Source organism: Xiphophorus couchianus, chromosome 8 (genome assembly GCF_001444195.1).
Source record: "Xiphophorus couchianus chromosome 8, X_couchianus-1.0, whole genome shotgun sequence".
Taxonomy (NCBI): domain Eukaryota; kingdom Metazoa; phylum Chordata; class Actinopteri; order Cyprinodontiformes; family Poeciliidae; genus Xiphophorus; species Xiphophorus couchianus.
In genome coordinates, this window is record NC_040235.1 from 22632819 (window position 1) to 22654786 (window position 21968).

General features: G+C 36.8%; 1 protein-coding gene across 4 annotated transcripts in view; it reads right to left on the bottom strand.

Annotated features, from left to right (window-relative positions):
• fcho2 (FCH and mu domain containing endocytic adaptor 2) overlaps positions 1-21633 on the bottom strand; it is a 75666-nt gene extending 54033 nt beyond the window's left edge. For all 4 annotated transcript variants that reach the window (XM_028026567.1, XM_028026566.1, XM_028026565.1 and 1 more), the window contains exon 1: positions 21589-21633. In XM_028026567.1, the coding sequence (XP_027882368.1) occupies positions 21589-21618 (30 nt within the window). In that variant the 5' untranslated portion in view covers positions 21619-21633. The remainder of the gene's footprint in view (positions 1-21588) is intronic.
• Positions 21634-21968: the final 335 nt, after the last annotated feature.

A 21968-nucleotide genomic window follows, 5' to 3' on the forward strand; every position in this document is an offset into this window, starting at 1 on the left:
TCCGAGCTCCAAGTCTGACTCTGGAATTTACGGCAAATGCTGTTGTCTTAAGAGGGGGTGTGCAGCTGCTTGGAGGAGCGGTTTCACATTTTTTCAAAGATAACAGCCACAGAGTCACGAGCGGGGAGGATTCACTCGGACACGAGTGAATTGAAGATATTTGTGTGGTATACACAAATGAATGATGCTTTTGGAGACTCTTACATCTGCTTTCTCATTTCAGTTTGCTGTTGTTCTGGTGCCTTCTGGATGTGATCTCCTTCAAAGTCTGCGTTATTTGATAAAGAGTAAGAAATAATTCTCCTGATGGAAAATGACAAAGCACAAAATTGTTTTTCAGTGAACCCATTGTTTGATTATGATGATATTACAGAATGTTGTAAGTGTGTTTCTGATGCTAATGAAACTTATGTTGAAACAAAATGTCTGTTTTATAAACTGGTGTCGGGTCACGTGGCAGGATCTTGTTTTCTCAGGACGAGATTTCACCTTCTTTTTGAAACTCACTGTTATATTGGCATAATAATCCAATTTTCAGTGAGCTACAGCCACTCAGGTGGGAAACTTGAGGTTTCCATCCGAGGAGGATCAGGCTGCAAGAGGATCATCATTAACTTTTTATTGCGTGTTTTCGTTCGTTGCGAACTCTGAAAAGGACTTTCGTTTTTGCGCGCATATTTTTGAACATTTCCTGACGAAGACTGCGTATTTTGTTTTTCAGAGACTATCGATGGACATAAAAAAAAAAAAAAAAAAAAACAGAAAAAGACGAGCAACAGATTGTACTTTTGTGTGTTTTTCATTTTGACAGATTGTAATTTTGTGATGTATGTTGTCTTTTAAGTTGCAGAGCATTTCTTATTAATTTTTTGTATATGTTCCTGTTTTATTTTTTGTTTCATATTTTGGGTTTTTTGTTTGTTCTATTTTTTGGTTGTGTATTGCGCGGCTTGATAGATTTTTATTGAGGTCTGTTGTTTTCAGACCTCAACAGGGGGATTGTAAAGGAAAATGATTATTTAAGTGCTAAAATACTTACAACATGTGTAAAGGTATAGCCAACACTTTTATTGGAACAGTTTTATGTTGAGCATGGGAGAGCTGACAATAGCAGACATTTAAACAAGCAGGGCTTTTTCCTCCCCCGCTGAAGACAGAGTAATAAATTTACATTCCGATAGGGGGCAAGAGACTTCTTGGCGCCTCTCCTCGTGCCAGACAGAGATGAGCACGAAGTGGCCCTCTTACTGAGATAAGAACCAGACCTCTGAGCTGTATAGGGGAGTGTCCGGGGTTTCTTTGGGGCCGAAAACAGGTCTCTGATTGGTTGAACAACGGAACGCCTTCTTTGCATATATTAAAGTGAGGAAACGCCTAGTCAGTATAAAGTACAATGTAACGCTAATACAGGGAGAGAGTTTTTCCATTTTTCCTCTCCACGTTGGGCGCCGTTGTCTGTCTATATGTTCTGTGTTCGTTTGTCTATCCCTTGTGTGTCTGTTATTTTATGAGTTAATGCATATCTCTGTATCTCTGCAGCTTTGTTGTTCATCGCTTTCTATGAATTAAACTCTGTGATCTGTGACGTCAACACGCTGTGTTAGTTTCGTTTTAGCAGGACGCCGCCACTCGCCAAGGACTCGGGAGAGAAAAGAGGAAAGAGCCAAAACTTTTTGTCCAAAGCTAGCATTAAATGATCTTCTTCTTCAATAATTGGGGGCTTCGTCCGGTTCTGGAATCTTGGCGGGTGGCGGTCTCTCCCCGATCGATCCGTTCGGCTCGTGCGGTAAGACATGTTTTAATTACTCCTTTGTTGTCTACAGCGCCATGTACTCGGAAAGGGGAGGGGTGCTTGATTGTTGTGGCTGTGTGCAGCCACGCGGAGTTGTCGGAGCTGCAGGGATGCAGAGATTGTGTTTTTAAAAGAGTCTTTATAATAATTGGATTGAAAATACACGTGAAACAAGAGGTTCGTGACGGTTCCAAACATAGGATTTGCTACCCTATTGTTGTAAAGGTCGGGTTTTTCTTAGTAGTATTCTTTTCCCCGGAATGTTTAGTCTTGGACTTCCAAATAGAAAGGAAATTGTGTATTAAAAGTTAGTTTGAGTTTGCATCAGCTGGGAGATTTCGGCTCATCTCCGATGGACTAATAATTGGACAATCAGAAAGGTCTGCGGTAGACCGACGGGAAGAATTTGCGGTAAATTCTTGATGTAGCTTGCGGGAAGCTTTGATGTGTTTTGTTTTTGGAATAGACGAGTCTGGGGAAGACTGTAATGGATAGAATTTGTGGTAAATTCTTGGAATAGCTTGCGGGAAGCTTTGAAAATAGTGTGAGGTACACTTTAAAATAGCTTGCGGGAAGCTTTGGTTTGTATTTTTGTTTTGAGTTAGACAGGTCTGCGATAGACCGACGGAAAGGATTTGCGGTGAATTCTTAGCATAGCTTGCGGTAAGCTTTGATGTTGCATCTTTTATTTTTAGCCGGCGCTTTCTTTGTATTTTTGTTTTCCTTCTCTTTCTGTTTTTCTATTTTGTCTATCATTCTGTTTAGTGTATCTGTGTTTGTCTGTTTGTGGTGCTTTTGCAGCCAGCTGCTCTTCTGTGTGAAGTGTGTGCAGAGATCTGCGTGTGTGTCTGAGTGTGTGTCTGCGTGCGTGGCCGTGTGTGTGTGCGCGTGTGCGAGTTCGAGCTGGCTGTGTGTTTGAGCGGAGTGTTACGTTGTGTGTATCTGTGTGGTGATTTGTGTGCTTGTTGCCGCGGCACGGGGCTGTTTGTATCTGCGTGTGTATCTGTGTGATCGCTCTGAGCGGAACGCTGTGTTTTAAAAAAGAGGGAGCAGTTTGTGTGAATTTGCATTGATTTTGCTGCGTGGTGTTTTGAAAAGTGAAGTACAGAAAACACGTGGTGTTTTGGTTTTAAATTAAGGGTTAAGTAAAATACTGGTACCAGATAGCGGGAAATTACTCATTGCTGAACAATTTTGACATGTCTCTTTGTGAACGTGCACGATATTTACAACAGGTTCCTGAAGACTAGAGTTTAAAATAAATTAAATTGACACGTGAAATTATGTTAATAAAACGTTGGACAATTTCTGAAGCTTCAGTAAATTTGATGAAATTACAGTAAAACTTTGATGAAATAATGGGGACTGACTGACACTTGGACTGACTATAAAACTGGCCAGATGTGTTATGTTTGTGTTGTATGTCTTCGTTTGTGTTGTAATTCATGTTGGTGTGAAAGTGTGTGTCTGCAGATAGGATACCACTTGGTATTTTGTGTCATTTAACTACCACGAGAAGGTAAACAGCACCTCTGTCAGCAGATGCCATAGGCAAGAATTTCTCACTTGGGACACCAAGTTGAAGTAGAAATTACTCTACAGAGTATTTTTTAGTGCTGTCTCGTGGTGTAACAATCTCCAGTTTTTAGAACACCCTATGTGTTAAACTGGACTAAATTATTAAAATTAGGCAATAACAGCAGTTAGTGTGACCTGCAGTATAAAGATTGGAAGGTTATTTAAGATAGAATCCTGATAAAATAAAACATCTGAACAAATTGAAAATAAATTATGGGTTCTAAGGTTAAATAAATAAATAAATAAATAAAGAAAGAATAAGCCAAAAAAATTAGGTCACAGAGGATTGTAGACATGCTGTCTTGGCAAATTAATAGATAAATACATAAATAAAGTGAATGAATACATAGCTAAATACATGACTGATTAGGTAGAGAAATAAATAAAATAAAACTGTGTATAGAATTATGCACTAAAATAGTAGATATAAATGTTGATAGAATGAAATACAATTAGCTACAATGGGACTTTTAAAATGGGTGGAGGATGCAGACAAAACAAAGATCTTTAGGGAAACAGGCTCTAACTGTAAGAGGGATTGATCAGATAACAACAAACTGTAGCATGCTGCTGATTCTAGATATTTTCACAATCAGTCTTTTTAGAACTGACCAAAACTTCAAGATAGATAAAATATTATTAAATCTACAGGACTTACTGATAATTAGACAGGATAAATTAGAAGTAACTCTCTTGTTAAATAAATAGACATTGATTAGATATAGAAAAGTTTGCTGAAATTTACAAGATTTGTTGTTCAAGGATAATATTCCGTTTGGAATAACTTATTGGTTAATAAAAAAAAAAAAGATCATATGGCACTAGTGTAGAGAATCAAGATTGAACTGTAATAAGAGATGATTAAACGGTGCCTACAGAAAGAAGAGAGTGCTGTGAATAAAATAAGAAAATAAAGTAGTAATTGAATTGGGAGTTCCTCCTGCAAGTCCTTCTTGGTTTTTCTTTTTCCTGCCATGCAGTCGGCCCCTCCGAGAAGTCTAAAGGGGGTTTTATGGTGGGCTTAAGACTTTGTTTTATGGGCTGACAATCGAGATTGCTCAGAATAGTGTAGTGACTTTAGAATGTCAATTGTGAAATCTAACATTACAGTATTTAATTAATTTTTGTGTGTCTTTACCATCACATAAGACAGGATTTTGATGCTGCTTGGTTTCCTAGCTTTAGTGAACCAGTTTCTCTTTCAGGTAAATAGTTTGACAAAGCACATACATAGTGAGCAAGGACTAATGTGGAAAAGGTTGAATATAAGTTTTTATCATCAAAACACTGAGTCTGTCACACACAGATACTCTTGGTAATGATTTTCTGTTTTCTTTTCATATTATTTTATATTGTTTGGGGAATAGTTTAGATTTTTTGTTTTGAATTTGTTTTCCTTAGTCTGACTTTTTATTTAGCTATTCGAGTCAGTTCTCTGTCTATTTTGTTAAGTATTACAAATTAATTTTTTTCTTTGGAGTTACTAGTTTCCCCTGGACCCGTTCACCAGGGGACAGGGAACTTTGGTCTTTAGTTTAATTTCTTTCATTTGTAAATTTAGTGATATACTGACCTGTATTTGTTAAGTTTTTGTGTGTTTAATTACCCTTTGCTGTGTGTTAATGGTCTGATCAGCCAGTATCTCAGTTTCCCTCGTGTCTTGGTAAGTCCGTTTGTGCCTTGAGTCGTTCTATTACTGCCTGAATTGTGTTTTGATTATGTTGATCTCAGTTTGGGCCCAATTTCTTATTTTTTGGATTTTTCTTTGTTAACTGTGTTTTGATTTTTCTTCAACGTCTCTCTGGCTGGTTTATGCAAAACCTTCACTGAGTCTTAATTGGTGAACATGCTTTGTCAGCCATTAGTAAAAATTCTTGAGACGTTTTAAACAAAATTATTTGACAATCATGAGTGTAAAATTGAATACTGAGCTTTAAAACTGTAATGTGAAGTATTTTGGGAACATCGTATTCTTGACGGTTTAACACATGCTAAAATGACGTATTCTGTTTGTTTTGCAAACTTTACTTTTTAGAAAAAGGCAGCATTGCATATCGGTGGGGTTCTCAGCTAACATGTTAACCCTGTTTCATCAACATTTTTATTTCAGGTACTGGGAATGATGTTGCATTTAACAGTTAATGCATCATCAACAGGGGGAGAATATGTTATGGGTTTATTTTACTTAATTAGAGATTACTGAAATTTATATTACTTAGACAAAACTTTTGAAGGACATGTCTGATCTGTGCTATACATAAAAGTGAAAGGAAAATATGGTCTGGTAATATATGTGCTTATTTTAAATGGATTTGAGTTGTTCTTCATTGAAAAATGTTCTGACAATGGGCTAAAGTATTTTGAAACCAATAAAAATTTATAGTGATAATGAAGCATATTTTGGTTAATTAACTTGGGAAAATAATTATAGAAATTAAAAATAGTATTGCGCTGGCCATTTTCAGAGCATTAATTTAATGGAGTAAAACGTTTTAAGAAATGTTTTGAAGAATCTGTTTTTGATTAAAGTATCACTAATCAGTAGAAGCACTCAGGGGGCCTGAGTTGTGGGATTATAATGATTTTTCTAAACTGGATTTTTGTTTTGATTTATATCCATTTAAAACGATTTTGAATAAAACTTTAAATTCGACAGGCAAAAGACCTAGGTAAAAGTGGTATATTTTGAAAATGTCTGGATTTGTTACATTATAATTTCTCCAGGTTTAACTCTTTTGAATTTTTGTTTAAGGAAAGCATGTTGAATGTTTTAGACAAACAACCAGTAAGATCTAGTTTGTTTTATAAAAGTAATTTAAACTGGACTGTTTAATTCACATTAATATTCATTGTTTTGATGGTAAATGTAAGCTTTACAACTACATTTTTAAGCTTTTGTTATTATTTTGTTTTTGTTTAATCCTATTTTTACAAGATTGGTTTAAGAAAAGATCTGCATTTGTTTAACATTCTGGCAAAACATTACTTTGGACACATGTCTTTTGAAGCAAGTGATTACAAGGTTTTGGCGTTTTCCACCAGTTGGAGGTATGATATGAAATAATTGATACGTAGGTTGAATGGATCACATCCTACGTCGAATGTGCAGAACGAGACAGGTATGAGATCTGCTCACGGTTTTCTACATATAGACTGGACTGAAGTTCCGAGCTCCAAGTCTGACTCTGGAATTTACGGCAAATGCTGTTGTCTTAAGAGGGGGTGTGCAGCTGCTTGGAGGAGCGGTTTCACATTTTTTCAAAGATAACAGCCACAGAGTCACGAGCGGGGAGGATTCACTCGGACACGAGTGAATTGAAGATATTTGTGTGGTATACACAAATGAATGATGCTTTTGGAGACTCTTACATCTGCTTTCTCATTTCAGTTTGCTGTTGTTCTGGTGCCTTCTGGATGTGATCTCCTTCAAAGTCTGCGTTATTTGATAAAGAGTAAGAAATAATTCTCCTGATGGAAAATGACAAAGCACAAAATTGTTTTTCAGTGAACCCATTGTTTGATTATGATGATATTACAGAATGTTGTAAGTGTGTTTCTGATGCTAATGAAACTTATGTTGAAACAAAATGTCTGTTTTATAAACTGGTGTCGGGTCACGTGGCAGGATCTTGTTTTCTCAGGACGAGATTTCACCTTCTTTTTGAAACTCACTGTTATATTGGCATAATAATCCAATTTTCAGTGAGCTACAGCCACTCAGGTGGGAAACTTGAGGTTTCCATCCGAGGAGGATCAGGCTGCAAGAGGATCATCATTAACTTTTTATTGCGTGTTTTCGTTCGTTGCGAACTCTGAAAAGGACTTTCGTTTTTGCGCGCATATTTTTGAACATTTCCTGACGAAGACTGCGTATTTTGTTTTTCAGAGACTATCGATGGACATAAAAAAAAAAAAAAAAAAAACAGAAAAAGACGAGCAACAGATTGTACTTTTGTGTGTTTTTCATTTTGACAGATTGTAATTTTGTGATGTATGTTGTCTTTTAAGTTGCAGAGCATTTCTTATTAATTTTTTGTATATGTTCCTGTTTTATTTTTTGTTTCATATTTTGGGTTTTTTGTTTGTTCTATTTTTTGGTTGTGTATTGCGCGGCTTGATAGATTTTTATTGAGGTCTGTTGTTTTCAGACCTCAACAGGGGGATTGTAAAGGAAAATGATTATTTAAGTGCTAAAATACTTACAACATGTGTAAAGGTATAGCCAACACTTTTATTGGAACAGTTTTATGTTGAGCATGGGAGAGCTGACAATAGCAGACATTTAAACAAGCAGGGCTTTTTCCTCCCCCGCTGAAGACAGAGTAATAAATTTACATTCCGATAGGGGGCAAGAGACTTCTTGGCGCCTCTCCTCGTGCCAGACAGAGATGAGCACGAAGTGGCCCTCTTACTGAGATAAGAACCAGACCTCTGAGCTGTATAGGGGAGTGTCCGGGGTTTCTTTGGGGCCGAAAACAGGTCTCTGATTGGTTGAACAACGGAACGCCTTCTTTGCATATATTAAAGTGAGGAAACGCCTAGTCAGTATAAAGTACAATGTAACGCTAATACAGGGAGAGAGTTTTTCCATTTTTCCTCTCCACGTTGGGCGCCGTTGTCTGTCTATATGTTCTGTGTTCGTTTGTCTATCCCTTGTGTGTCTGTTATTTTATGAGTTAATGCATATCTCTGTATCTCTGCAGCTTTGTTGTTCATCGCTTTCTATGAATTAAACTCTGTGATCTGTGACGTCAACACGCTGTGTTAGTTTCGTTTTAGCAGGACGCCGCCACTCGCCAAGGACTCGGGAGAGAAAAGAGGAAAGAGCCAAAACTTTTTGTCCAAAGCTAGCATTAAATGATCTTCTTCTTCAATAATTGGGGGCTTCGTCCGGTTCTGGAATCTTGGCGGGTGGCGGTCTCTCCCCGATCGATCCGTTCGGCTCGTGCGGTAAGACATGTTTTAATTACTCCTTTGTTGTCTACAGCGCCATGTACTCGGAAAGGGGAGGGGTGCTTGATTGTTGTGGCTGTGTGCAGCCACGCGGAGTTGTCGGAGCTGCAGGGATGCAGAGATTGTGTTTTTAAAAGAGTCTTTATAATAATTGGATTGAAAATACACGTGAAACAAGAGGTTCGTGACGGTTCCAAACATAGGATTTGCTACCCTATTGTTGTAAAGGTCGGGTTTTTCTTAGTAGTATTCTTTTCCCCGGAATGTTTAGTCTTGGACTTCCAAATAGAAAGGAAATTGTGTATTAAAAGTTAGTTTGAGTTTGCATCAGCTGGGAGATTTCGGCTCATCTCCGATGGACTAATAATTGGACAATCAGAAAGGTCTGCGGTAGACCGACGGGAAGAATTTGCGGTAAATTCTTGATGTAGCTTGCGGGAAGCTTTGATGTGTTTTGTTTTTGGAATAGACGAGTCTGGGGAAGACTGTAATGGATAGAATTTGTGGTAAATTCTTGGAATAGCTTGCGGGAAGCTTTGAAAATAGTGTGAGGTACACTTTAAAATAGCTTGCGGGAAGCTTTGGTTTGTATTTTTGTTTTGAGTTAGACAGGTCTGCGATAGACCGACGGAAAGGATTTGCGGTGAATTCTTAGCATAGCTTGCGGTAAGCTTTGATGTTGCATCTTTTATTTTTAGCCGGCGCTTTCTTTGTATTTTTGTTTTCCTTCTCTTTCTGTTTTTCTATTTTGTCTATCATTCTGTTTAGTGTATCTGTGTTTGTCTGTTTGTGGTGCTTTTGCAGCCAGCTGCTCTTCTGTGTGAAGTGTGTGCAGAGATCTGCGTGTGTGTCTGAGTGTGTGTCTGCGTGCGTGGCCGTGTGTGTGTGCGCGTGTGCGAGTTCGAGCTGGCTGTGTGTTTGAGCGGAGTGTTACGTTGTGTGTATCTGTGTGGTGATTTGTGTGCTTGTTGCCGCGGCACGGGGCTGTTTGTATCTGCGTGTGTATCTGTGTGATCGCTCTGAGCGGAACGCTGTGTTTTAAAAAAGAGGGAGCAGTTTGTGTGAATTTGCATTGATTTTGCTGCGTGGTGTTTTGAAAAGTGAAGTACAGAAAACACGTGGTGTTTTGGTTTTAAATTAAGGGTTAAGTAAAATACTGGTACCAGATAGCGGGAAATTACTCATTGCTGAACAATTTTGACATGTCTCTTTGTGAACGTGCACGATATTTACAACAGGTTCCTGAAGACTAGAGTTTAAAATAAATTAAATTGACACGTGAAATTATGTTAATAAAACGTTGGACAATTTCTGAAGCTTCAGTAAATTTGATGAAATTACAGTAAAACTTTGATGAAATAATGGGGACTGACTGACACTTGGACTGACTATAAAACTGGCCAGATGTGTTATGTTTGTGTTGTATGTCTTCGTTTGTGTTGTAATTCATGTTGGTGTGAAAGTGTGTGTCTGCAGATAGGATACCACTTGGTATTTTGTGTCATTTAACTACCACGAGAAGGTAAACAGCACCTCTGTCAGCAGATGCCATAGGCAAGAATTTCTCACTTGGGACACCAAGTTGAAGTAGAAATTACTCTACAGAGTATTTTTTAGTGCTGTCTCGTGGTGTAACAATCTCCAGTTTTTAGAACACCCTATGTGTTAAACTGGACTAAATTATTAAAATTAGGCAATAACAGCAGTTAGTGTGACCTGCAGTATAAAGATTGGAAGGTTATTTAAGATAGAATCCTGATAAAATAAAACATCTGAACAAATTGAAAATAAATTATGGGTTCTAAGGTTAAATAAATAAATAAATAAATAAAGAAAGAATAAGCCAAAAAAATTAGGTCACAGAGGATTGTAGACATGCTGTCTTGGCAAATTAATAGATAAATACATAAATAAAGTGAATGAATACATAGCTAAATACATGACTGATTAGGTAGAGAAATAAATAAAATAAAACTGTGTATAGAATTATGCACTAAAATAGTAGATATAAATGTTGATAGAATGAAATACAATTAGCTACAATGGGACTTTTAAAATGGGTGGAGGATGCAGACAAAACAAAGATCTTTAGGGAAACAGGCTCTAACTGTAAGAGGGATTGATCAGATAACAACAAACTGTAGCATGCTGCTGATTCTAGATATTTTCACAATCAGTCTTTTTAGAACTGACCAAAACTTCAAGATAGATAAAATATTATTAAATCTACAGGACTTACTGATAATTAGACAGGATAAATTAGAAGTAACTCTCTTGTTAAATAAATAGACATTGATTAGATATAGAAAAGTTTGCTGAAATTTACAAGATTTGTTGTTCAAGGATAATATTCCGTTTGGAATAACTTATTGGTTAATAAAAAAAAAAAAGATCATATGGCACTAGTGTAGAGAATCAAGATTGAACTGTAATAAGAGATGATTAAACGGTGCCTACAGAAAGAAGAGAGTGCTGTGAATAAAATAAGAAAATAAAGTAGTAATTGAATTGGGAGTTCCTCCTGCAAGTCCTTCTTGGTTTTTCTTTTTCCTGCCATGCAGTCGGCCCCTCCGAGAAGTCTAAAGGGGGTTTTATGGTGGGCTTAAGACTTTGTTTTATGGGCTGACAATCGAGATTGCTCAGAATAGTGTAGTGACTTTAGAATGTCAATTGTGAAATCTAACATTACAGTATTTAATTAATTTTTGTGTGTCTTTACCATCACATAAGACAGGATTTTGATGCTGCTTGGTTTCCTAGCTTTAGTGAACCAGTTTCTCTTTCAGGTAAATAGTTTGACAAAGCACATACATAGTGAGCAAGGACTAATGTGGAAAAGGTTGAATATAAGTTTTTATCATCAAAACACTGAGTCTGTCACACACAGATACTCTTGGTAATGATTTTCTGTTTTCTTTTCATATTATTTTATATTGTTTGGGGAATAGTTTAGATTTTTTGTTTTGAATTTGTTTTCCTTAGTCTGACTTTTTATTTAGCTATTCGAGTCAGTTCTCTGTCTATTTTGTTAAGTATTACAAATTAATTTTTTTCTTTGGAGTTACTAGTTTCCCCTGGACCCGTTCACCAGGGGACAGGGAACTTTGGTCTTTAGTTTAATTTCTTTCATTTGTAAATTTAGTGATATACTGACCTGTATTTGTTAAGTTTTTGTGTGTTTAATTACCCTTTGCTGTGTGTTAATGGTCTGATCAGCCAGTATCTCAGTTTCCCTCGTGTCTTGGTAAGTCCGTTTGTGCCTTGAGTCGTTCTATTACTGCCTGAATTGTGTTTTGATTATGTTGATCTCAGTTTGGGCCCAATTTCTTATTTTTTGGATTTTTCTTTGTTAACTGTGTTTTGATTTTTCTTCAACGTCTCTCTGGCTGGTTTATGCAAAACCTTCACTGAGTCTTAATTGGTGAACATGCTTTGTCAGCCATTAGTAAAAATTCTTGAGACGTTTTAAACAAAATTATTTGACAATCATGAGTGTAAAATTGAATACTGAGCTTTAAAACTGTAATGTGAAGTATTTTGGGAACATCGTATTCTTGACGGTTTAACACATGCTAAAATGACGTATTCTGTTTGTTTTGCAAACTTTACTTTTTAGAAAAAGGCAGCATTGCATATCGGTGGGGTTCTCAGCTAACATGTTAACCCTGTTTCATCAACATTTTTATTTCAGGTACTGGGAATGATGTTGCATTTAACAGTTAATGCATCATCAACAGGGGGAGAATATGTTATGGGTTTATTTTACTTAATTAGAGATTACTGAAATTTATATTACTTAGACAAAACTTTTGAAGGACATGTCTGATCTGTGCTATACATAAAAGTGAAAGGAAAATATGGTCTGGTAATATATGTGCTTATTTTAAATGGATTTGAGTTGTTCTTCATTGAAAAATGTTCTGACAATGGGCTAAAGTATTTTGAAACCAATAAAAATTTATAGTGATAATGAAGCATATTTTGGTTAATTAACTTGGGAAAATAATTATAGAAATTAAAAATAGTATTGCGCTGGCCATTTTCAGAGCATTAATTTAATGGAGTAAAACGTTTTAAGAAATGTTTTGAAGAATCTGTTTTTGATTAAAGTATCACTAATCAGTAGAAGCACTCAGGGGGCCTGAGTTGTGGGATTATAATGATTTTTCTAAACTGGATTTTTGTTTTGATTTATATCCATTTAAAACGATTTTGAATAAAACTTTAAATTCGACAGGCAAAAGACCTAGGTAAAAGTGGTATATTTTGAAAATGTCTGGATTTGTTACATTATAATTTCTCCAGGTTTAACTCTTTTGAATTTTTGTTTAAGGAAAGCATGTTGAATGTTTTAGACAAACAACCAGTAAGATCTAGTTTGTTTTATAAAAGTAATTTAAACTGGACTGTTTAATTCACATTAATATTCATTGTTTTGATGGTAAATGTAAGCTTTACAACTACATTTTTAAGCTTTTGTTATTATTTTGTTTTTGTTTAATCCTATTTTTACAAGATTGGTTTAAGAAAAGATCTGCATTTGTTTAACATTCTGGCAAAACATTACTTTGGACACATGTCTTTTGAAGCAAGTGATTACAAGGTTTTGGCGTTTTCCACCAGTTGGAGGTATGATATGAAATAATTGATACGTAGGTTGAATGGATCACATCCTACGTCGAATGTGCAGAACGAGACAGGTATGAGATCTGCTCACGGTTTTCTACATATAGACTGGACTGAAGTTCCGAGCTCCAAGTCTGACTCTGGAATTTACGGCAAATGCTGTTGTCTTAAGAGGGGGTGTGCAGCTGCTTGGAGGAGCGGTTTCACATTTTTTCAAAGATAACAGCCACAGAGTCACGAGCGGGGAGGATTCACTCGGACACGAGTGAATTGAAGATATTTGTGTGGTATACACAAATGAATGATGCTTTTGGAGACTCTTACATCTGCTTTCTCATTTCAGTTTGCTGTTGTTCTGGTGCCTTCTGGATGTGATCTCCTTCAAAGTCTGCGTTATTTGATAAAGAGTAAGAAATAATTCTCCTGATGGAAAATGACAAAGCACAAAATTGTTTTTCAGTGAACCCATTGTTTGATTATGATGATATTACAGAATGTTGTAAGTGTGTTTCTGATGCTAATGAAACTTATGTTGAAACAAAATGTCTGTTTTATAAACTGGTGTCGGGTCACGTGGCAGGATCTTGTTTTCTCAGGACGAGATTTCACCTTCTTTTTGAAACTCACTGTTATATTGGCATAATAATCCAATTTTCAGTGAGCTACAGCCACTCAGGTGGGAAACTTGAGGTTTCCATCCGAGGAGGATCAGGCTGCAAGAGGATCATCATTAACTTTTTATTGCGTGTTTTCGTTCGTTGCGAACTCTGAAAAGGACTTTCGTTTTTGCGCGCATATTTTTGAACATTTCCTGACGAAGACTGCGTATTTTGTTTTTCAGAGACTATCGATGGACATAAAAAAAAAAAAAAAAAAAAACAGAAAAAGACGAGCAACAGATTGTACTTTTGTGTGTTTTTCATTTTGACAGATTGTAATTTTGTGATGTATGTTGTCTTTTAAGTTGCAGAGCATTTCTTATTAATTTTTTGTATATGTTCCTGTTTTATTTTTTGTTTCATATTTTGGGTTTTTTGTTTGTTCTATTTTTTGGTTGTGTATTGCGCGGCTTGATAGATTTTTATTGAGGTCTGTTGTTTTCAGACCTCAACAGGGGGATTGTAAAGGAAAATGATTATTTAAGTGCTAAAATACTTACAACATGTGTAAAGGTATAGCCAACACTTTTATTGGAACAGTTTTATGTTGAGCATGGGAGAGCTGACAATAGCAGACATTTAAACAAGCAGGGCTTTTTCCTCCCCCGCTGAAGACAGAGTAATAAATTTACATTCCGATAGGGGGCAAGAGACTTCTTGGCGCCTCTCCTCGTGCCAGACAGAGATGAGCACGAAGTGGCCCTCTTACTGAGATAAGAACCAGACCTCTGAGCTGTATAGGGGAGTGTCCGGGGTTTCTTTGGGGCCGAAAACAGGTCTCTGATTGGTTGAACAACGGAACGCCTTCTTTGCATATATTAAAGTGAGGAAACGCCTAGTCAGTATAAAGTACAATGTAACGCTAATACAGGGAGAGAGTTTTTCCATTTTTCCTCTCCACGTTGGGCGCCGTTGTCTGTCTATATGTTCTGTGTTCGTTTGTCTATCCCTTGTGTGTCTGTTATTTTATGAGTTAATGCATATCTCTGTATCTCTGCAGCTTTGTTGTTCATCGCTTTCTATGAATTAAACTCTGTGATCTGTGACGTCAACACGCTGTGTTAGTTTCGTTTTAGCAGGACGCCGCCACTCGCCAAGGACTCGGGAGAGAAAAGAGGAAAGAGCCAAAACTTTTTGTCCAAAGCTAGCATTAAATGATCTTCTTCTTCAATAATTGGGGGCTTCGTCCGGTTCTGGAATCTTGGCGGGTGGCGGTCTCTCCCCGATCGATCCGTTCGGCTCGTGCGGTAAGACATGTTTTAATTACTCCTTTGTTGTCTACAGCGCCATGTACTCGGAAAGGGGAGGGGTGCTTGATTGTTGTGGCTGTGTGCAGCCACGCGGAGTTGTCGGAGCTGCAGGGATGCAGAGATTGTGTTTTTAAAAGAGTCTTTATAATAATTGGATTGAAAATACACGTGAAACAAGAGGTTCGTGACGGTTCCAAACATAGGATTTGCTACCCTATTGTTGTAAAGGTCGGGTTTTTCTTAGTAGTATTCTTTTCCCCGGAATGTTTAGTCTTGGACTTCCAAATAGAAAGGAAATTGTGTATTAAAAGTTAGTTTGAGTTTGCATCAGCTGGGAGATTTCGGCTCATCTCCGATGGACTAATAATTGGACAATCAGAAAGGTCTGCGGTAGACCGACGGGAAGAATTTGCGGTAAATTCTTGATGTAGCTTGCGGGAAGCTTTGATGTGTTTTGTTTTTGGAATAGACGAGTCTGGGGAAGACTGTAATGGATAGAATTTGTGGTAAATTCTTGGAATAGCTTGCGGGAAGCTTTGAAAATAGTGTGAGGTACACTTTAAAATAGCTTGCGGGAAGCTTTGGTTTGTATTTTTGTTTTGAGTTAGACAGGTCTGCGATAGACCGACGGAAAGGATTTGCGGTGAATTCTTAGCATAGCTTGCGGTAAGCTTTGATGTTGCATCTTTTATTTTTAGCCGGCGCTTTCTTTGTATTTTTGTTTTCCTTCTCTTTCTGTTTTTCTATTTTGTCTATCATTCTGTTTAGTGTATCTGTGTTTGTCTGTTTGTGGTGCTTTTGCAGCCAGCTGCTCTTCTGTGTGAAGTGTGTGCAGAGATCTGCGTGTGTGTCTGAGTGTGTGTCTGCGTGCGTGGCCGTGTGTGTGTGCGCGTGTGCGAGTTCGAGCTGGCTGTGTGTTTGAGCGGAGTGTTACGTTGTGTGTATCTGTGTGGTGATTTGTGTGCTTGTTGCCGCGGCACGGGGCTGTTTGTATCTGCGTGTGTATCTGTGTGATCGCTCTGAGCGGAACGCTGTGTTTTAAAAAAGAGGGAGCAGTTTGTGTGAATTTGCATTGATTTTGCTGCGTGGTGTTTTGAAAAGTGAAGTACAGAAAACACGTGGTGTTTTGGTTTTAAATTAAGGGTTAAGTAAAATACTGGTACCAGATAGCGGGAAATTACTCATTGCTGAACAATTTTGACATGTCTCTTTGTGAACGTGCACGATATTTACAACAGGTTCCTGAAGACTAGAGTTTAAAATAAATTAAATTGACACGTGAAATTATGTTAATAAAACGTTGGACAATTTCTGAAGCTTCAGTAAATTTGATGAAATTACAGTAAAACTTTGATGAAATAATGGGGACTGACTGACACTTGGACTGACTATAAAACTGGCCAGATGTGTTATGTTTGTGTTGTATGTCTTCGTTTGTGTTGTAATTCATGTTGGTGTGAAAGTGTGTGTCTGCAGATAGGATACCACTTGGTATTTTGTGTCATTTAACTACCACGAGAAGGTAAACAGCACCTCTGTCAGCAGATGCCATAGGCAAGAATTTCTCACTTGGGACACCAAGTTGAAGTAGAAATTACTCTACAGAGTATTTTTTAGTGCTGTCTCGTGGTGTAACAATCTCCAGTTTTTAGAACACCCTATGTGTTAAACTGGACTAAATTATTAAAATTAGGCAATAACAGCAGTTAGTGTGACCTGCAGTATAAAGATTGGAAGGTTATTTAAGATAGAATCCTGATAAAATAAAACATCTGAACAAATTGAAAATAAATTATGGGTTCTAAGGTTAAATAAATAAATAAATAAATAAAGAAAGAATAAGCCAAAAAAATTAGGTCACAGAGGATTGTAGACATGCTGTCTTGGCAAATTAATAGATAAATACATAAATAAAGTGAATGAATACATAGCTAAATACATGACTGATTAGGTAGAGAAATAAATAAAATAAAACTGTGTATAGAATTATGCACTAAAATAGTAGATATAAATGTTGATAGAATGAAATACAATTAGCTACAATGGGACTTTTAAAATGGGTGGAGGATGCAGACAAAACAAAGATCTTTAGGGAAACAGGCTCTAACTGTAAGAGGGATTGATCAGATAACAACAAACTGTAGCATGCTGCTGATTCTAGATATTTTCACAATCAGTCTTTTTAGAACTGACCAAAACTTCAAGATAGATAAAATATTATTAAATCTACAGGACTTACTGATAATTAGACAGGATAAATTAGAAGTAACTCTCTTGTTAAATAAATAGACATTGATTAGATATAGAAAAGTTTGCTGAAATTTACAAGATTTGTTGTTCAAGGATAATATTCCGTTTGGAATAACTTATTGGTTAATAAAAAAAAAAAAGATCATATGGCACTAGTGTAGAGAATCAAGATTGAACTGTAATAAGAGATGATTAAACGGTGCCTACAGAAAGAAGAGAGTGCTGTGAATAAAATAAGAAAATAAAGTAGTAATTGAATTGGGAGTTCCTCCTGCAAGTCCTTCTTGGTTTTTCTTTTTCCTGCCATGCAGTCGGCCCCTCCGAGAAGTCTAAAGGGGGTTTTATGGTGGGCTTAAGACTTTGTTTTATGGGCTGACAATCGAGATTGCTCAGAATAGTGTAGTGACTTTAGAATGTCAATTGTGAAATCTAACATTACAGTATTTAATTAATTTTTGTGTGTCTTTACCATCACATAAGACAGGATTTTGATGCTGCTTGGTTTCCTAGCTTTAGTGAACCAGTTTCTCTTTCAGGTAAATAGTTTGACAAAGCACATACATAGTGAGCAAGGACTAATGTGGAAAAGGTTGAATATAAGTTTTTATCATCAAAACACTGAGTCTGTCACACACAGATACTCTTGGTAATGATTTTCTGTTTTCTTTTCATATTATTTTATATTGTTTGGGGAATAGTTTAGATTTTTTGTTTTGAATTTGTTTTCCTTAGTCTGACTTTTTATTTAGCTATTCGAGTCAGTTCTCTGTCTATTTTGTTAAGTATTACAAATTAATTTTTTTCTTTGGAGTTACTAGTTTCCCCTGGACCCGTTCACCAGGGGACAGGGAACTTTGGTCTTTAGTTTAATTTCTTTCATTTGTAAATTTAGTGATATACTGACCTGTATTTGTTAAGTTTTTGTGTGTTTAATTACCCTTTGCTGTGTGTTAATGGTCTGATCAGCCAGTATCTCAGTTTCCCTCGTGTCTTGGTAAGTCCGTTTGTGCCTTGAGTCGTTCTATTACTGCCTGAATTGTGTTTTGATTATGTTGATCTCAGTTTGGGCCCAATTTCTTATTTTTTGGATTTTTCTTTGTTAACTGTGTTTTGATTTTTCTTCAACGTCTCTCTGGCTGGTTTATGCAAAACCTTCACTGAGTCTTAATTGGTGAACATGCTTTGTCAGCCATTAGTAAAAATTCTTGAGACGTTTTAAACAAAATTATTTGACAATCATGAGTGTAAAATTGAATACTGAGCTTTAAAACTGTAATGTGAAGTATTTTGGGAACATCGTATTCTTGACGGTTTAACACATGCTAAAATGACGTATTCTGTTTGTTTTGCAAACTTTACTTTTTAGAAAAAGGCAGCATTGCATATCGGTGGGGTTCTCAGCTAACATGTTAACCCTGTTTCATCAACATTTTTATTTCAGGTACTGGGAATGATGTTGCATTTAACAGTTAATGCATCATCAACAGGGGGAGAATATGTTATGGGTTTATTTTACTTAATTAGAGATTACTGAAATTTATATTACTTAGACAAAACTTTTGAAGGACATGTCTGATCTGTGCTATACATAAAAGTGAAAGGAAAATATGGTCTGGTAATATATGTGCTTATTTTAAATGGATTTGAGTTGTTCTTCATTGAAAAATGTTCTGACAATGGGCTAAAGTATTTTGAAACCAATAAAAATTTATAGTGATAATGAAGCATATTTTGGTTAATTAACTTGGGAAAATAATTATAGAAATTAAAAATAGTATTGCGCTGGCCATTTTCAGAGCATTAATTTAATGGAGTAAAACGTTTTAAGAAATGTTTTGAAGAATCTGTTTTTGATTAAAGTATCACTAATCAGTAGAAGCACTCAGGGGGCCTGAGTTGTGGGATTATAATGATTTTTCTAAACTGGATTTTTGTTTTGATTTATATCCATTTAAAACGATTTTGAATAAAACTTTAAATTCGACAGGCAAAAGACCTAGGTAAAAGTGGTATATTTTGAAAATGTCTGGATTTGTTACATTATAATTTCTCCAGGTTTAACTCTTTTGAATTTTTGTTTAAGGAAAGCATGTTGAATGTTTTAGACAAACAACCAGTAAGATCTAGTTTGTTTTATAAAAGTAATTTAAACTGGACTGTTTAATTCACATTAATATTCATTGTTTTGATGGTAAATGTAAGCTTTACAACTACATTTTTAAGCTTTTGTTATTATTTTGTTTTTGTTTAATCCTATTTTTACAAGATTGGTTTAAGAAAAGATCTGCATTTGTTTAACATTCTGGCAAAACATTACTTTGGACACATGTCTTTTGAAGCAAGTGATTACAAGGTTTTGGCGTTTTCCACCAGTTGGAGGTATGATATGAAATAATTGATACGTAGGTTGAATGGATCACATCCTACGTCGAATGTGCAGAACGAGACAGGTATGAGATCTGCTCACGGTTTTCTACATATAGACTGGACTGAAGTTCCGAGCTCCAAGTCTGACTCTGGAATTTACGGCAAATGCTGTTGTCTTAAGAGGGGGTGTGCAGCTGCTTGGAGGAGCGGTTTCACATTTTTTCAAAGATAACAGCCACAGAGTCACGAGCGGGGAGGATTCACTCGGACACGAGTGAATTGAAGATATTTGTGTGGTATACACAAATGAATGATGCTTTTGGAGACTCTTACATCTGCTTTCTCATTTCAGTTTGCTGTTGTTCTGGTGCCTTCTGGATGTGATCTCCTTCAAAGTCTGCGTTATTTGATAAAGAGTAAGAAATAATTCTCCTGATGGAAAATGACAAAGCACAAAATTGTTTTTCAGTGAACCCATTGTTTGCTTATGATGATATTACAGAGTGTTGTAAGTGTGTTTCTGATGCTAATGAAACTTATGTTGAAACAAAATGTCTGTTTTATAAACTGGTGTCGGGTCACGTGGCAGGATCTTGTTTTCTCAGGACGAGATTTCACCTTCTTTTTGAAACTCACTGTTATATTGGCATAATAATCCAATTTTCAGTGAGCTACAGCCACTCAGGTGGGAAACTTGAGGTTTCCATCCGAGGAGGATCAGGCTGCAAGAGGATCATCATTAACTTTTTATTGCGTGTTTTCGTTCGTTGCGAACTCTGAAAAGGACTTTCGTTTTTGCGCGCATATTTTTGAACATTTCCTGACGAAGACTGCGTATTTTGTTTTTCAGAGACTATCGATGGACATAAAAAAAAAAAAAAAAAAAAACAGAAAAAGACGAGCAACAGATTGTACTTTTGTGTGTTTTTCATTTTGACAGATTGTAATTTTGTGATGTATGTTGTCTTTTAAGTTGCAGAGCATTTCTTATTAATTTTTTGTATATGTTCCTGTTTTATTTTTTGTTTCATATTTTGGGTTTTTTGTTTGTTCTATTTTTTGGTTGTGTATTGCGCGGCTTGATAGATTTTTATTGAGGTCTGTTGTTTTCAGACCTCAACAGGGGGATTGTAAAGGAAAATGATTATTTAAGTGCTAAAATACTTACAACATGTGTAAAGGTATAGCCAACACTTTTATTGGAACAGTTTTATGTTGAGCATGGGAGAGCTGACAATAGCAGACATTTAAACAAGCAGGGCTTTTTCCTCCCCCGCTGAAGACAGAGTAATAAATTTACATTCCGATAGGGGGCAAGAGACTTCTTGGCGCCTCTCCTCGTGCCAGACAGAGATGAGCACGAAGTGGCCCTCTTACTGAGATAAGAACCAGACCTCTGAGCTGTATAGGGGAGTGTCCGGGGTTTCTTTGGGGCCGAAAACAGGTCTCTGATTGGTTGAACAACGGAACGCCTTCTTTGCATATATTAAAGTGAGGAAACGCCTAGTCAGTATAAAGTACAATGTAACGCTAATACAGGGAGAGAGTTTTTCCATTTTTCCTCTCCACGTTGGGCGCCGTTGTCTGTCTATATGTTCTGTGTTCGTTTGTCTATCCCTTGTGTGTCTGTTATTTTATGAGTTAATGCATATCTCTGTATCTCTGCAGCTTTGTTGTTCATCGCTTTCTATGAATTAAACTCTGTGATCTGTGACGTCAACACGCTGTGTTAGTTTCGTTTTAGCAGGACGCCGCCACTCGCCAAGGACTCGGGAGAGAAAAGAGGAAAGAGCCAAAACTTTTTGTCCAAAGCTAGCATTAAATGATCTTCTTCTTCAATAGTAGTAATGCATATTGAGGTATATAAGGTGTTTGAAGTTTTGAAACAGCCATTTTCAAACAGCTATAGTTTGGTCCCAAGCATTCATGTATTTTAGCTAATCTCGAGTGTGACTATGATCCCTAACCCTGCAACCTTGACAATGGGAAACAGGTTATGCCAAACCTACAAGAGCTGAAAAAGCATGAACAGACATAACATTACACAGAAAGTAGACCTTACTGATGAACCACCTCAAACTTGGAACTTGTTCTGAATATGAGAAATACTTACGATGCTTGGAAAAATGAACCTTTTACACATTCCAAAACAAAGGATACGATACGCCGTGCGACATGTCGGCCGGGGTTTGTTGGAGCAACAGCTCTGTTTTGCGGCTGAGACAGATGTGCAATACGCAGGCCGAGCCATTACCACCAATGACAGAAACTCGTTCACAGTCTATTCTAATCCTGTCTGTGGCCAGGATCCTGCAATATGTTTGCTCTTAGGGAGACTGCAGGGCGCTCAGTGTCGTCAGAGTTTTTATGTCTTCCAAAACTGTAGGCAATAGTTCTGCAACTAGTCAGCCTGCGTCACATTGGGACGTGCACAGCTGTTTTGGCTTGGAAGTTACAGGTTTCACACCCAAGTAAAAGAAAGAAGGAAAGGCT